The sequence below is a fragment of the Pygocentrus nattereri genome, chromosome 30, assembly GCF_015220715.1.
Source record: "Pygocentrus nattereri isolate fPygNat1 chromosome 30, fPygNat1.pri, whole genome shotgun sequence".
NCBI lineage: Eukaryota > Metazoa > Chordata > Actinopteri > Characiformes > Serrasalmidae > Pygocentrus > Pygocentrus nattereri.
This window is the reverse complement of record NC_051240.1, coordinates 2790001-2805163: the sequence shown is the minus strand read 5'-3', so window position 1 is coordinate 2805163 and position 15163 is coordinate 2790001. Positions and strand designations below refer to the sequence as shown.

The window sequence follows — 15163 nt, the reverse complement described above, 5'->3', positions numbered from 1 at the left end:
TGCCCTCACCTTGTCTCAGCTCCTGCTCTCTGCCAACTTGGTGCTCACAGTACTTGTATATGTGTTCACCACATGGGTTATGATAGGGCATCAGTGTTACCATGTTGTTCACCCGCATGGGGGGCTATAGTGAATTCATAGGTCTGTAGCTCTTCTAGCCTATGGCCCACCTTCCCCCTATAGGCTTGCAGAAGGTCACGAGTCACTGCAAGGAAGCAAAGCCTGGGAGCAGTGTGAGAATCATGTTCTTTGATTTCTCCAGTGTTTTTAACACCATATAGCCTAGACTTCTTAGGAACAAGCTGGAGAACACTGGTGGATCACCACCTAACAAAATGGGCACTTTGATCTCACCAACTGACCATTTTATGTGAGGGCACAGGACCGACACAGGTCTGACATGGTGGTCAGTAGCACAGGGGGCCCTTCAGGGAACAGCCCTGACACTGTACTCCACCCTGTACACTGCAGACTTCATGTACAGCTAACCAAACTCCATCTACAGAAGTTCTCTGATGACTTAGCAATCTTCTGACTCATTACAGATGAGGATGACAGAGAGTACAGAGAACTGACCCAGGTGTCTGAGAAACCACCTCCTGATCAATGTGTTGAAGATCAAAGAGATGGTGGCACTTAAAAGAGTCTGCTTTGTCCTCTGGCGTTTGGAGTGCAGGGGTTGTGCAGAAACACTCACCTGTTTCCAATGAACCTGTTCACCTGTGGAATGTTCCAAACAGGTGTTTTTTGAGCATTCCTCAACTTTCCCAGTCTTTTGTTGCCTCTGTCCCAACATCTTTGGAATGTGTTGCAGGCATCAAATTCAAAATGAGTGAATATTTGCAAAAAACAATAAAGTTTATCCGTTTGAACATTAAATATCTCTTTGTAGTGTATTTAATTGAATACGGGTTGAAAAGGATTTGCAAATCATCGTGTTCTGTTTTTAATGTTTTACACAACGTCCCAACTTCACTGGAATTGGGGTTGTAGAATAAATCTCCTAAAAACGATTATTATTATATTCTTTCATACAGGTTGACAGAGTATGGGAGGCAAATCCAGCCAAAAAAGAAATTAAAATGAAAATAATACAAATAAATGTAAATACAAACGTCTTTTTACCATTTCCTTTTCTAAACATCTGTGCAAATATCCTGCTAAAATTGAAAACGAAATGAAATACCTGCATTTCCAATCTCACTTTTCACATAAGCATGAGTAATTTATGACAAAAATAAAAATAAATAAAAATGTATCTTTCATTTTATTTGAGTTGTTATTCTGGTATTTCATGGCCATATCTAAAATGAAAAAGCTAATAGAGAAAAGAAAATCCAAGCTTCACATTGGCTTCACTTTTTCTTCATGAAATGTAGAAAACGTGTCAAAACTAAGATCAAAATGCAATGTTTACAATCTTATTTCTTTTTCATAGCAAAAAGCTGCATATCTGACAAAATTTAAATGAAAATGCAAAATGGATGAATCAACCGCAAAGTGAGAGTTTGTGATTCAGTTTTCGGCACGGATGAATTTTAAGTGTCAGAATGCAAAGACAAATGCAAACGAATATCGGCGCCACCTGCTGGAGATTTACTTTTCATTTGCCACTTTACTTTTCTTTTTCAAATTGACCAACATGCAAACGTATGTTAATTAGCACTAGCTGGGGCTACACCCCACATTTTAGGACATCCTCAGACCTCAGAGTCAGAATGGCATTATTCCTCAAGCTAAACAATTTCGAAAACCACTGTCTCAGATCTGGTGAAACTGAACATGACCAAACTCCGTCAAACCAAATGTTTTATACCAAATGTTATACTGGCATTTATATCGAGACACATGTGAGATTGAGAAAATGGAAAAATGTCTGTTGTGGTGTAAAAAAACCCAGTCTGAGTTTAAAAGGAGTTCTGCCAGTTTACTGGATGAAACCACTGGACAAAACCATTTTTATGATAATGAAGGAAATATGAAAAATAGAAATCAAGACAGAAAAATCATGCTAAATATGAGAAGTTTAACAAAAGTGAAATAAAATGGAAAAAAAAGGCTTGAGAGCCTTTAGGGCATGAATCACCCCAGTAAACCTGAGTGTGGACTTGGGTTCACTCTTTCTCCCATCTCCCAAGACAATGAGTTCCCGCTTATCTCTCCAAGTCTCAACTCTCTGTGCTCCTGCCCGAACTAACTCTTAAGGTTTTACCAAAAGAATTTATAACAACCTCGCGTATCTGAAGTGACCTTCTTCACCCAATCAGCATTAGCCAGAGAGACAAGCACTCGTACCAGGGCCTACAGAGATGAACGACCTGACAGCACACTCAGAAAACATGCACTGTAACACACATAAGAACATTGTAATACCTGATTTTTATACTACCTAAAGCTAAAGATGAAGTGTAATCAATTGAGGTTAAAGGTGTGTGTGTGTGTGTGTGTGTGTGTGTGTGTGTGTGTGTGTGTGTGTGTGTGTGTGTGTGTGTGTGTGTGTGTGTGATGTGTAGACTTAGTGGATCCTAAAGCTGTACATGACATCTTCCCGTTCCCTTGATAGAAACAGCCTTGAACATTGCAAAAATAGCGTCCAGTCACAGAAATCTCTAATCTATTTAATAACCCACACCAGACAGACCCTCATCGTCAATAAGGGTTGAAATGTCGTCAATTGAAGTGACAGTCGCCCCACTAATCTACGCGTGGGTAAGTTTTCACAAAGGTATGTGTGTGTGTATGTGTGCAGGCCCGTAGCCAGGGGGGATCGAAGGGTTCGTTCGACCCCCCCACCCCCCGCGCCACCCCCTCGCCCCCTCCCCCCGTACACACATGCCCCCCAAGATAGGTAGGCTATTCAATGAATGAATTGTTAATCTCAGGATTATACATCACTGAATATACATCAAATCTTAATTTACAATATCACATCCAGACTAATAAAAAAGAAAAGTAGACTCAGAGAAGTGAGGAGTAAGAAAAATGGTTAATGTTTCTCTTTACACATTTTGTTCAGACTGTTTTACACCAATCCAGTAGGTGGTGGTAATTCCCCCATTTCTGTTGTTAGCTAGTGGAAAGAATAAGAATCAGGGCTTTAAGTTACTTGAGAAAATGGGTAAAAAAGAAGACAAGGAGCGAAAACGGAAGAAATCGGCGGCAACATTGTCCCAAAACATTGGTGACTTGTTCAAAAAAAGGCCCAAAATCGGTAAACTGCTGCTGCTGAGTGCAGGGCTTCTACAACTCCCCTGCGTTAACAGTGCCGGGCTCGGCTTAGCCCAATAGTATATTGTACATGTAACACCGGATTATTAGTGTTATTATTCAGATAACTCCAAAGTCTGGATTTTAGTTGATTTTTAAGAAATGTAGGTTAAGTGACAACAACATTCAGTCACTCACTTTGCAATGCTGATGATCAAGCTAGGGTGTATTTTACTCTCAACATGCCTGTTGCTCCTAAGGCCATAGTAAATAAAATACAGTATAGAGGTGTAAAAAAGGGGTTAAATATGGAAATGTTTTTAAATTTATTATTTTGCTGTATTTATTCAGTGGGTCAGCATTTGGAGGGTGAGCTATCAACAGCTAGTAGCAGTGAAACTCAACAGTTAGCCGAATATAAATTATGAGATATTAAAATCCAAAATCTGAATATAAAAAAACTATTTTAAAACGGTCAATATCTTTTCCACACATAGCCTGCAATGTCATGAACAACCTCTGAAATATTAGTGCCAGATTCATGCAAATGCAGTTTTGGAGTTCTACCTTGCCACTAAAAAGGGCCCAACTGTTGAGTTCAATGTTGTTTGTGTACTCTGTAGAGCCAGAAAAGAGCTTTCAAACAGCATCAAAACCATCTGTTTGTAATTTAAATTGACATAATCAAGGTTGAATGTGTAGTGCCCTACCCTCTTACTTAAAACATTCTTAGTCCATTTCTCCCTTTATATTAGTGGCAGATTCATGCAAATGCAGTTCTGGGGTTCTACATTGCTACTAAAAAGGCACACAAAGTTTGATGAAAATCTCTGTGGGTTGAGTTCCAAAGTGTCCGATTTCCCATAAAATGACCCTAAAGGAGAGGAAAAACAGACAGACAGTGAAGGCAAGACCCAATTAAAAAATAAAGAAAAAGAAGGCGAGATACAAAAGATGGAGAGGAAAAATAGACAGACAATGAAGAAAAGCAACAGAGACAGACAGCAACAGAGATACAGAGGAGGGAGAGCAACAACAGACCTAGGTGAGCAACAGAGAGAGACAATGAAGTCCCAGCACAGCTGTAGGAAGATTTGAATAAGATGGAACACTTCAATTTATATCATTATTAATTCATGTTTAAGTTTTAATGACCATACCGATAGTGTACCTCATGAAGTAATTCTTATCTATTTATGTCAACAGTAGAGAGATAGGCAATAAAGGACAGCAACATCAGAGACAGACAATGGAGGGCAGCAACAGAGACAATGGAACAAAGCAACAGACAACTGAGGTGAGCAACAGAGACAGACAATGAAGACACATCACAGATGTAGGAAGTTTGAGTAACACTTACATTTATATCAAATTTATGTTAACAGTGGGGAGCAACAGACGAACAAATAAGGACAGCAGCAACAGACTCACAACAAACTTATAATGAATAAAATATGTCTAAATTAAAAGGTTTGAAGTGTGCTCGTGTATTTAGGGGGCATTGGAGTAGAGAGCCAAATGAAGTCCACTTTTGGGGGAAAAAGACCCCCCCCCCATCACAATGCTGGCTACGGGCCTGGTGTGTGTGTGTGTGTGTGTGTGTGTGTGTGTGTGTGTGTGTGTGTGTGTGTGTGTGTGTGTATGTGGGTGTGTGAGTGTGTGTGTTTGCGTGTGTGTATGTGTGGGTGTGAGGGTGTGTGTGTGTCTGTGTGGGTGTGTGGGTGTGTCTGTGGATGTATATGTGTGTGTGTGTGTGTGAATGTGTGTGGGTGCGTATGTGTTTGTCTGTATGTGGATGTGTGAGTGTGTGTGTGTGTAAGGGTGTCTGTGTGTGTGTGTGTGTGTGTGTGTGTAGAGCCTGACTCTGAAAGCTTCCCTTGAGCCAGACGACCTTGACCATCACACAGATAAGCTCTAGGCACAAAAGAACATCTACACGCTGGCACATTTTAAACTAACTTCTGTAATAATTATATTTCTGATTCTTATAAAATACCATTAATTAGCCTATAGTTGGAAAGGCAAGATCCCCCGGTAAATATAGTTTGGTGGTCAAGATCCCCAGATCCCTTACACTCACAATAGTTTTCTAAGTTATATGAACCAGTATATGCTCTAGGCTTGCGCTTCGTCTGATACCTTTTCTCTGAGGCCGTTTGGTCTGATACCTTTTCTCTGAGGCCGTTTGGTCTGATACCTTTTCTCTGAGGCCGTTTGGTCTGATACCTTTTCTCTGAGGCCGTTTGGTCTGATACCTTTTCTCTGAGGCCGTTTGGTCTGATACCTTTTCTCTGAGCCCGTTTGGTCTGATACCTTTTCTCTGAGCCCGTTTGGTCTGATACCTTTTCTCTGAGCCCGTTTGGTCTGATACCTTTTTTCTGAGGCCGTTTGGTCTGATACCTTTTCTCTGAGGCCGTTTGGTCTGATACCTTTTCTCTGAGGCTGTTTGGTCTGATACCTTTTCTCTGAGGCTGTTTGGTCTGATACCTTTTCTCTGAGGCTGTTTGGTTTGCATTTACATTTTATTATTTAAATCTTTTTGGCTGGATTTGCCTCCCATTGACATAGGACCCATTAACGTGTATTATATTAAGAACTTTCACAAATGATGCTCATAAAATTAGATATGCAGATATATACAGTGCTGAACTCAGAGCACCACTCAGTAGGACGTGTTATGCTGTGGGCAGTTCATGCTGAGCAGCCACGGCCTTAAGCAGCCGTCTTTTTGATTGACAATAACATTACTGTCCACACTCTCTGTGATTAGAATGTACTTTTTTCATTTTTAAGAGTAAACTAGGCACACAGGCAAAGAGTGAATTCAGACGTTTAAACAATCTATTATTAGAGCCGGAGGCTCTGCATCAGCAGGGGCCGCTGTTTATTCAGCACTAAGAATCCCGCTTACTATGTACAATAAACCTGTCTAATTTGAATCAGAATATTTAAAATACAGATTCTCTGTATGTTACTCTGTAAGCCACAGTAAAAGATGTACTCTTACTTAGTTCTTACAAAGAATATTGGTAAACTTTCCGGTATCTAATGCTAGCTAGCTATCTGCTAAGCTTGTCATCCTGGATCAACTAGTTTAACAAGGTCATGTTCATATCTTGAGTTTATTTAGTCTGTCTTCAGCTGTTTACTTCATTTACTCATTACATAGTTTATAACTGTAAAGAGTGCATTGTTTAGATCCACTGCCATGTTTATTTTCTTCTATTTCATTGAATAGAAGGAGAATCAAGCACTCTGGAGGGGGGATTATGGTGTGGGGTTGTTTTTCAGGAGTTGGGTTCGGCCCCTTAGATCCAGTGAAAGGAACTCTTAATGCTTCAGCACCAAGAGATTCTGGACAATTTCATGCTCCCAACTTTCTGGGAACAGTTTGGGGACGGCCCCTTCCTGTTCCAACATGACTGCACACCAGTGCACAAAGCAGGTCCATAAAGACATGGGTGAGCGAGTTTGGTGTGGAAGAACTTGATTGGCCTGCACAGAGTCCTGACCTCAACCCCATAGAACACCTTTGGGATGAATTAGAGCAGAGAAGGTGAGACCAGCCCTTCTCGTCCAACATCAGTGCCTGACCTCACAATTGCGATTCTGGAAGAACGCTCAAAAATTCCCATAAACACAAACCTAACCCTTGTGGAAAGCCTTCGCAGAAGAATTGAAGCTGTTATAGCTGCAAAGGGTGGGCCAACATCATATTAAACCCTATGGATTAAGAATGGGATGTCAGTCAGATGCGTGTGAAGGCAGATGAGTGAATATTTTTGGAAATGTAGTGTATTAATATAGTTTTACACAGAGAGAGAGATTTTCTGTTTTGCATAGTACAATCATTTTTAAAAACACATCTGTAAATTAAACCATCAAAATAAGAAGTTTAAATTCACAATCTTATCCACAGAGGGCCGGTGTGGCTGCAGGTTTTCACTACAATAAAGCACGAAGTCACCTAATGAAATCTATGAAGACAAAGACCAACAGATTACAGTATAATCAAGTGAACTTCAGCTTGTTTGGAGTAAAAACCTGCCACTACACTGGCCTTTTGTGGACAAGATTGGACACCCTGGTTTAAAGTAACGGTGCAACAAGATTAAATTTAATTTAGATTTACTGGAAAATTAATCCAGAATCAAAATAATGCTTTAAATGTAATCATAACATTTGGTGCTACAGAATTCATAGATAAATCTTGATTTAATCCAAGTTATACTTGTTAGTGCTGCCCACCTACATGTTCAGAAGACCTGTCACTCCAAATCAGTTTGACCAATAGAAAGTGCAGGTGAGCGCCCTCTTCTAAGACCCACCCCCTGTTAAAAAGTGCCAAAAATCAGAAGCAAAAGAAAGTTTTGTAATGCAAAAAAAACATATCAGCAAATAGAAAAAAAATTACATGGGAAAATAAATTTATATCAGAATGAGTTACAATCTTTGTGAAAAATTAAGTTTAGCTTATGATTTGTATTTGTAACATATTTTGAACGTTTTGATACTCAAAACTCAGATGGGACAGCATACAATAAAACAACAATGGGAAAAAGGTAAACAAACAGTAACAAAAGTTACATTTACAGTCAGAAAAGATGAATATTAAAGAACACACTGTTAATACAAATAAAACCTTTTCTGATTACTAAGTTCTCCCTCTTTCTCCTCCTGCTTTTCTCCTTTGTCTGTGCTCTCTGGAGGGTTATTTGGTCATAAATTTATTTTTTTTATTCAGTATCTTCTGGAGACTCTTGGACATGAAGTACGGCCTCTCTTCAGATCCATCATTGCGCTCCAGATCCTCCACTGAAGGAACAACCATTAAATTAGAACCAAAATCAGCTCAACAGTGAACAGTAACAGTGTAAACCTCTAACCCACTCTCACTATGATTAGAGCTTTAGGATACACACCAACAGTGTCCTAACTTCTGTTTAAGCATCTGTTTCTATTGTCTTTAGGCAGCTGTGTCAGGCAGCATAATTTACTACTAACATAATGACGCTACATTTATTTATACTGTAAAATGCTGTAAAATGTTAATGTTGATCAAATATTACAGTGATGGCGATTAATAATGAGAAGACAGAACTGAACATGTGTCTGTTTATTAGGAGGAATACCATTAGTGCGCTCAGCTAAAACGCTTGGGAAATGGAGACTGAAACTGGGGAGCAGCGATGCTCTGATAAACAGCAGGGGGTGCTCTCACAGTATTCTCAACTCATAGTTTATTGCTTTTTAGTTTTGTTTGACCTACTTTCTATCAGTAACAGCAGCTGTAACTTAGATTTTTAACATTATTGTGATTATGTGTTTATGTTCCAACTGTGCACGTATGATTGGTTGGTAACAGTTGGCTGTCACCTCCTCCACTTTCCTGGTGGCCGTTTGAGTAGGCCGTCATTCCTCACCAAGTCCGTCGGCCCGGTGAGTTTGGGCTGTCGTGGTTTTTGCGTTAGTAGTTTATAACGAGAGCGGGGAGGTGGCACAGAGGCAGCAGTGCAAGAAGAGTGAGATGATAGAGAGAAAGAGAAATAGAGAAAAGGATTACACTCAAAGCCAGGTGAAAAGAGCTCACAATTGAAAAGAGAAGATAAGAGTGGGGCGTGTTACAGTGAGCATAAAGCCTCAGCACATACAGAGTGAAGTGGATAAAACCAGTCAAAAAGGCAGGAGAACACCACAGAAGGCATGTTATACTGGGTACAATTACAGCTGGGATGATATATTGATCATTTTCACAGTGTTCTATTGGTTATATCACCATCATACTTTACCGTCAGGGTAAAGCCGGTGGCTAGAGGTGAACTCCCACCCTCTAGGACACCTCTTGTTTGCTCTGCTGAAAAGGGTCTGGCTGTGTAGCTGCAGATTTACATCTGCCTTAGACACTTTATTGGGTACAATATTTGCACATTTATTTATTCATTCTATGGTTATTATATGCCGTCATCTGTAAATTTTGGTACAGTCATTATTGCACTGCGTCTCTCATCTTATAGATATTATCATAGAGTGTTGTGTTTTTTCTATTTGTACATATACCTGTAGATAGATAGATAGATAGATAGATAGATAGATAGATAGATAGATAGATAGATAGATAGTATCTATCTACCTACCTACCTACCTACCTACCTACCTACCTATCTGCTGTTTCACTCCAATAGGTTTAGGCCAGTGAAATGCATGTGCAGTAGGAAATGTTGAGCATTACAAGCGTTCCCATTCATATTTCAAGCAGTGGCCAGTCTCGTCATCGATAATGTCTGACGTAAACAGCGATTGTTTGTGCTGGCGGTATGTTTTGCCATGCATATTACCATTCAAAAATATTATATATTATTGTGTGTTCTGCTGGTGTGTTCAATAAAGAGCACTTGTTATTCCAGAATCATGGCCACCCCTGTTTTTTCTTCTGCCAATGCTACAATATGTAGCTTTTCAAAGTGTTTTGAAACCAAATGGTCAAACTTTCCTTTCTGATTAACATCAAGTTACTATATTAATCTAATCTGGTATATTTAAAGGAAAACAGTCTCACCCCCCTAAATATTTGTACCTATATTAGTGCCACCAGCAGAAGTAGCAGCGAATCACAGCAGTCGACAGAACGTTCTCTTAAGAGTTCCATTAACCTTTTTTTTTTTTTGAGAAGCTAAATTATACACCTAAACATCAGAATAGCAAAGAAGCCTTATTTCTCCTTACATAATCAATCAAATTTCCATTGTTGTCAGAGGTCAGTCATGCACATTTTTGAACATTGTTATGTAAACGCAGCATTAGAGTTGAAGATAAGCAACAGAACTGATTTATAATCACTAAACTATTACAGGAATTTTTCTTACTTTACAGAAAAGTAAAATTGTAAAAGATGGTGAGGCGGCCCTAAACGTTTGGCTTGCAGTGGGCTGATATTTTAGCTCACTGTATTTTTTTTTTTGTATTCAGAAGGTTTTGGGTGCTGCATTTTCTCTGCCAGAATATATAAAGCATTAACACTCACAGAAGCACAGGAGCATAGTGTCCACACACATGGCGTAGACGCTGAAGAAGCCACTGGCAATGATGTAGGCGCCAAACACCACCGTCTGGAGAGAAACACACCCTGCAGTGAAACAACCTGCTAATATTTCTCACAGTAGCATGAGCACAGCTGATTCAGTAGCATTTAACATCCTGATATACCACAACAACACAGCAGGAACTAAGAGTTATTGTTATATCAATAATGCTAATGCTAATAATCCAAGAGAATTGACCTACATACTGCAGATGTTATATTCCAGTATCAATAATGCTAATGCTAAATAATTTCATAGACCTGAAATATGAATGCTACTACTACTACTACTACTACTAATAATAATAATAATAATAATAATAACAACAAATTTTTATTTTATTTAGTTTTTTATTGAGCTGTAGCCTGTATTAATATAGTATATCAGTAATGCTAATGCTGGTGTCTAAACTCACCACAATGGGAACCCAGTAGTAGTTCAGTGATGAAACCACTTCCTTCCCAAACTTTATCTTCCCTGAGAAGAAGAAGAAACAGCAGACTCCTGACAGGAGAGAAAAAAGTGACCACTTTTCTCAAATACTTCAGCAGATCAACTATCATTTCATACCAATTAATCATGCAAGACCTATGTCACTGTAACACACGGCCTCAAGTGGCTTATTGCTTTACAACATGTCGGCCCACATAAAATATAATAGAATACACAATAATAAGTTATTTCTAAAGAAATTGAATAAATGAGAAGAACGGGGAAAATGTTTGGTGGTTGGGATAGTGTAGTGGTTAACACCTCTGCCTTCTACACTGTAGACTGGGGTTCAATCCCCACCTGGGCAAGACTCCCTACACTACACCATTAAGAGTCCTTGGGCAAGACTCCTAACACTACCTTGGCCTACTTGTGTAAAATTATCCAATTGTAAGTCGCTCTGGATAAGAGCGTCAGCCAAATGCCGTAAATGTAAAAGTTTGGTCGCCCATCTCTATATACTGTGGTCAATTCATGAATTGTTGAACTTTTTTATCACATATCAATGAACATCTGTTTAAAAAGCGTGACTTTATAAGCACTTCCAGTCACCAAATGGCCACTGCAAGTTAGTGCATAAATACTTTCATAAATACTTTAATTGAAGCCTGTGATGTTAATAATGGAGTTGTTTAGCATGTTTGATATATTTTAGCCTGTTACCTTGTTAACCAGATTAGTTCTCGTTAAGAACGTAAGTTGCCAGCGCCTCAGTTCAAATAAAAAACAGGTTCTTCCTTCATCAATACACTTGACGGTCCATATGATCAGTGTCAAAAATTATTAACAGAACAGGTTTTTTTTTTCGTTCCTTGGCTTAGTAATACATAATTCAGTTGTTGTGAGGCGGTCATATCACGGATCGCGGCTCAGCCAATCAGATTTTAGGGTTAGGTTTAGGAATTTATAGTGATATTGTTACAGCCTCTACCCACCTGCTCCCTCGATCCTCTACCAACCATTCTAACCTGTCTACCTGCTCTGGCTCCTCAGCTCAATGATTGTTACTCGATCACTGCTTTTTGGCGATGTTCCCACTGCCTATGATCTAGCTGCAGTCACCCCAATTCTTAAAAAAAATTGATTCAACTGTCAATAACTTCCGGCAAATCTCTAACCTCCCATTTCTGTTGAAAATTTTTGAACAAGTTTACAGCTTGCTTAGAAAGCAATAATTTTTTCAAACCTTTACAGTCAGGTTTCTGTCAGTACTGCCAAGACTAAGGTTACTGATGACCTTCTTACATCTGCAGATGCTCTCTCTCTCTGGAGAATGTATTTCTCTCACTGGGTTTACTTCATCAACTTGTCATTTAAGGTGTCCCTCAGGGTTCTGGCCTCAGACCACTGCTCTTCATCATTTATGCCCCTTGAAGAGATCTGTGGCAGAACATAGCAGCTGCAAATGTGAATCCTGCCTCCAGTGTCCTCCTTGTGCCCGGGGTAACGCATGACATGCTGCAGGATCATATGTCACTAGACTTTTACTGCTATGCTGATGGCACTCACATATGTCTCAGGATCAAGTCCACCTCTCAGATGGTTCAAATATTGTTTTTCTGAGAAACACTCTGGATGAAATACAACTTTCTGTAACGGTGATCACGACATAATGCAGGACGCAAGTGTGACCTTTTTGAAGTCCTTGGCAGGAACGGTACTGTGCGAAAGTCTTAGGCACCCATCTATTCATTTGTGTAGTTTGTGTTTATTTGCTGAGAAAAGTGTTCGTTTTTGAATAAACAAAATTAATAGTGATTTTATATATATAAATAAATAGTGATTTTCTGGATGTGAGTGTGTTTAACCATTTCCAAGCCTCTCCTTGAGGAAGCCCAGTATTATATGTAGTTAAAAAGCAGCTCCTGGTTTGACCAATCAGTGCTCAGTAAATTGAGCTCATGATGTAATTGATGATATTAACGAGTTTCTGTGGCAGCTGTGAAGGTGTCCAGGAAAAATATGGACCCGAGAAATTCTCGTTACTTTTTATTGTTTTGATGTTTATTTGAATTATGAATACGACTTTATTCTAATGGATATTGTGATAAACTCACTGCTGAGATAAAGTGTTTAAAAATCTGCTTACATGCCTAAAACTTTCTCACAGTACCATATATACATACAGGGTGCAATTAGGAGTGCAACAATTATTCGACTTACTTAACTAAAATCGATGACCAAATTAGTTGGCAACTAATTTATTAGTTTATTAATTGGTGACATCACTACGCAACTTTCTCGCGCTCACTATGAACATTTTCATAGTAGCCAGAAAGCAGAACGCACAGAGCACAGGCCACACTGTTTAAATGTACCATTTAAATTTCGATTTATTTTTTATTGACTTTATTAAAGGTAAACTATTTATTTTTGTTATGTTTTATTGCTGCTTCTTTGCATAATACTGACAGGAAAAACAAATTGGAGTTTTCTTTTTTTATATTTTGTGTTAGCAGGAAAGTTTAACCAGTGAATTCTTGAATGTTATTCATCTATACCGTTGTCATTGTTAGTTAGCAAATACATAAAACAACCTCAAGCGAAATTTAAAAGCTAATAGGCACAAGTTATTTGGTAATGTAGTGATTCATAATCTGAATAATCGATTTTCCGTTTCAGTAATCGATGGATTATTCGACTATCAAATTAGTCGTTTGTTGCAGCCCTAAAACACATACAAACACTCAAGACTAGACACAGCTGAACAATGAGGGGCGGAGCTAAGAACAAGAAACAGGTGTGGGCTGAACACATGGCAGAACAGGGGAGGAGCTAACAAAACAACACAAAAGCACACAAACTAGACAACAAAGACACATGTCAGGCTGAAACAAAAGCACAGGACAGAGGAAAACAAGGAAACCAAGGCTAAAAAAGAGAAAGAGAAGGACAAGGCACAACAGGACTCTCTTTCACTTGACGATATAGCAGTCCTGTCAGGTCAGAAATCTGGGTGTCATCTTCGATCCGACTCTCTCATTCAACGCCCATGTCAGTTCTTTTATTAAAGTTTGTTTTTCCAACATGTGACCATTCTTCTCTCTCTCTGCTGCTGTAGCTCTCATATGTGCTTTCATCTAGTTGTTCAAACGATTGTAACTCTGTCCTTGCAGGCATCAGTTCTTCCCCCTTCACAAGCTTCAGATGGTCCAGAACTCTGCTGCTCACCGTCTCACTCATGCACACTCAGCCTGTTCTCTATGATCTCCACTGGCTTCCTCTAAAGTACCGCCTTTACGTTAAAGTTCCTAACAACATCACTCCTTCCTTACCGTCTGATCTCCTCCATCATTATAAACTCACCTGAACTCTCTTCTCGACTTCAGCCGATTTGTTCACCATTCCCACGTTCAACCTTTATAGTATTGATGACCAACCATTTTCTAGATCCTCATCTCTGGAACTCTCTTCCCCTACATGTCCAGCGGTCTGATTCACATACCACTGAGCTAGTCGCCTCTCTCAGTACGGTACCCTGTGATCTTCTTCATTTTCCTGGTTGTCTACTGACTCTAATGAGCTCTGGAGGCAAGGATCATGGTAGAGGCAGCATGTTGTTTAATGTTGTCTGTGGCTGGTGGTGACCTCCCCTGCGAGTTTGTGAGTATCTATTTCCCTTTTCTGCTGGTGTACAATAAAAGAGCACTTCTCATGGAAATATCATGGTCTTACTTGATGCCGATGCAACACTATTGCTATTATTAATTATATTTGTTCTCTGCTTTAGAACCAAACCACAAATATAAAGTCCCCCTTAGTCTGTACTTTAATCCATGTTTATAGGTAACAGTGAATCCTACACTGTAAAGTGCCTCATCAGATGTAATTTTAAAAAATGACAATGTGGTAACAAGTAAATTAACTAGTTTTATTCAACCTAAATAAATACTTTGAATGAACAATTCTTTCAATCAGTGTAGTTGTGAATTAAACCAGTTCAATTGCTTGTGACTACATGAAGTAATTTTTTAAAGTAGACAACTTTTAAGAGTGTATTCTGGGTTTGGCCTATTTTTTTGTACATTGGGTGTAAGAGGAGGGTAAATTGAACAAACAGAAGATCCTTCTACAACAGCTCTACTGAGATGGACTCAGTTTAACTGAATAAGCTCCTCTAAGTTGTGCTACAGGTGCAGATTCCTGCTTTTCGGTGAGGTTTAGTTTGTGTGGAACGGCCCTCAGTTTTATTCGTATATTCTATTTAAATGCACTCAGCACTTACCCACAATCCCCACTATGAGCAGCTTTCCCAGAAACAACAGAAAGTCTGTCACTTTGTCCAGCACGAACACTCTAAAACACAAAACAAATAATATAAAAAATAGAATAAAATATAAAAATAATGCTAAAAATATTAAAAGTAGAGAAAATGTCAATAAACT

The 15163-nt window shown here is 39.0% G+C and overlaps 1 protein-coding gene across 1 annotated transcript in view; it reads right to left on the bottom strand.

Annotated features, from left to right (window-relative positions):
- Nucleotides 1–7669: 7669 nt before the first annotated feature.
- The window catches only part of LOC108438164 (choline transporter-like protein 2), a 24199-nt gene continuing 16705 nt past the window's right edge, over nucleotides 7670–15163 (bottom strand). Inside the window, exons 19-22 of the mRNA XM_037536605.1 lie at nucleotides 15004–15074; nucleotides 10702–10790; nucleotides 10229–10313; nucleotides 7670–8022 (exon numbers count right to left, since the gene is read on the bottom strand). Coding sequence (XP_037392502.1) covers nucleotides 7919–8022; nucleotides 10229–10313; nucleotides 10702–10790; nucleotides 15004–15074 — 349 coding nt within the window. The 3' untranslated portion in view covers nucleotides 7670–7918. The remainder of the gene's footprint in view (nucleotides 8023–10228; nucleotides 10314–10701; nucleotides 10791–15003; nucleotides 15075–15163) is intronic.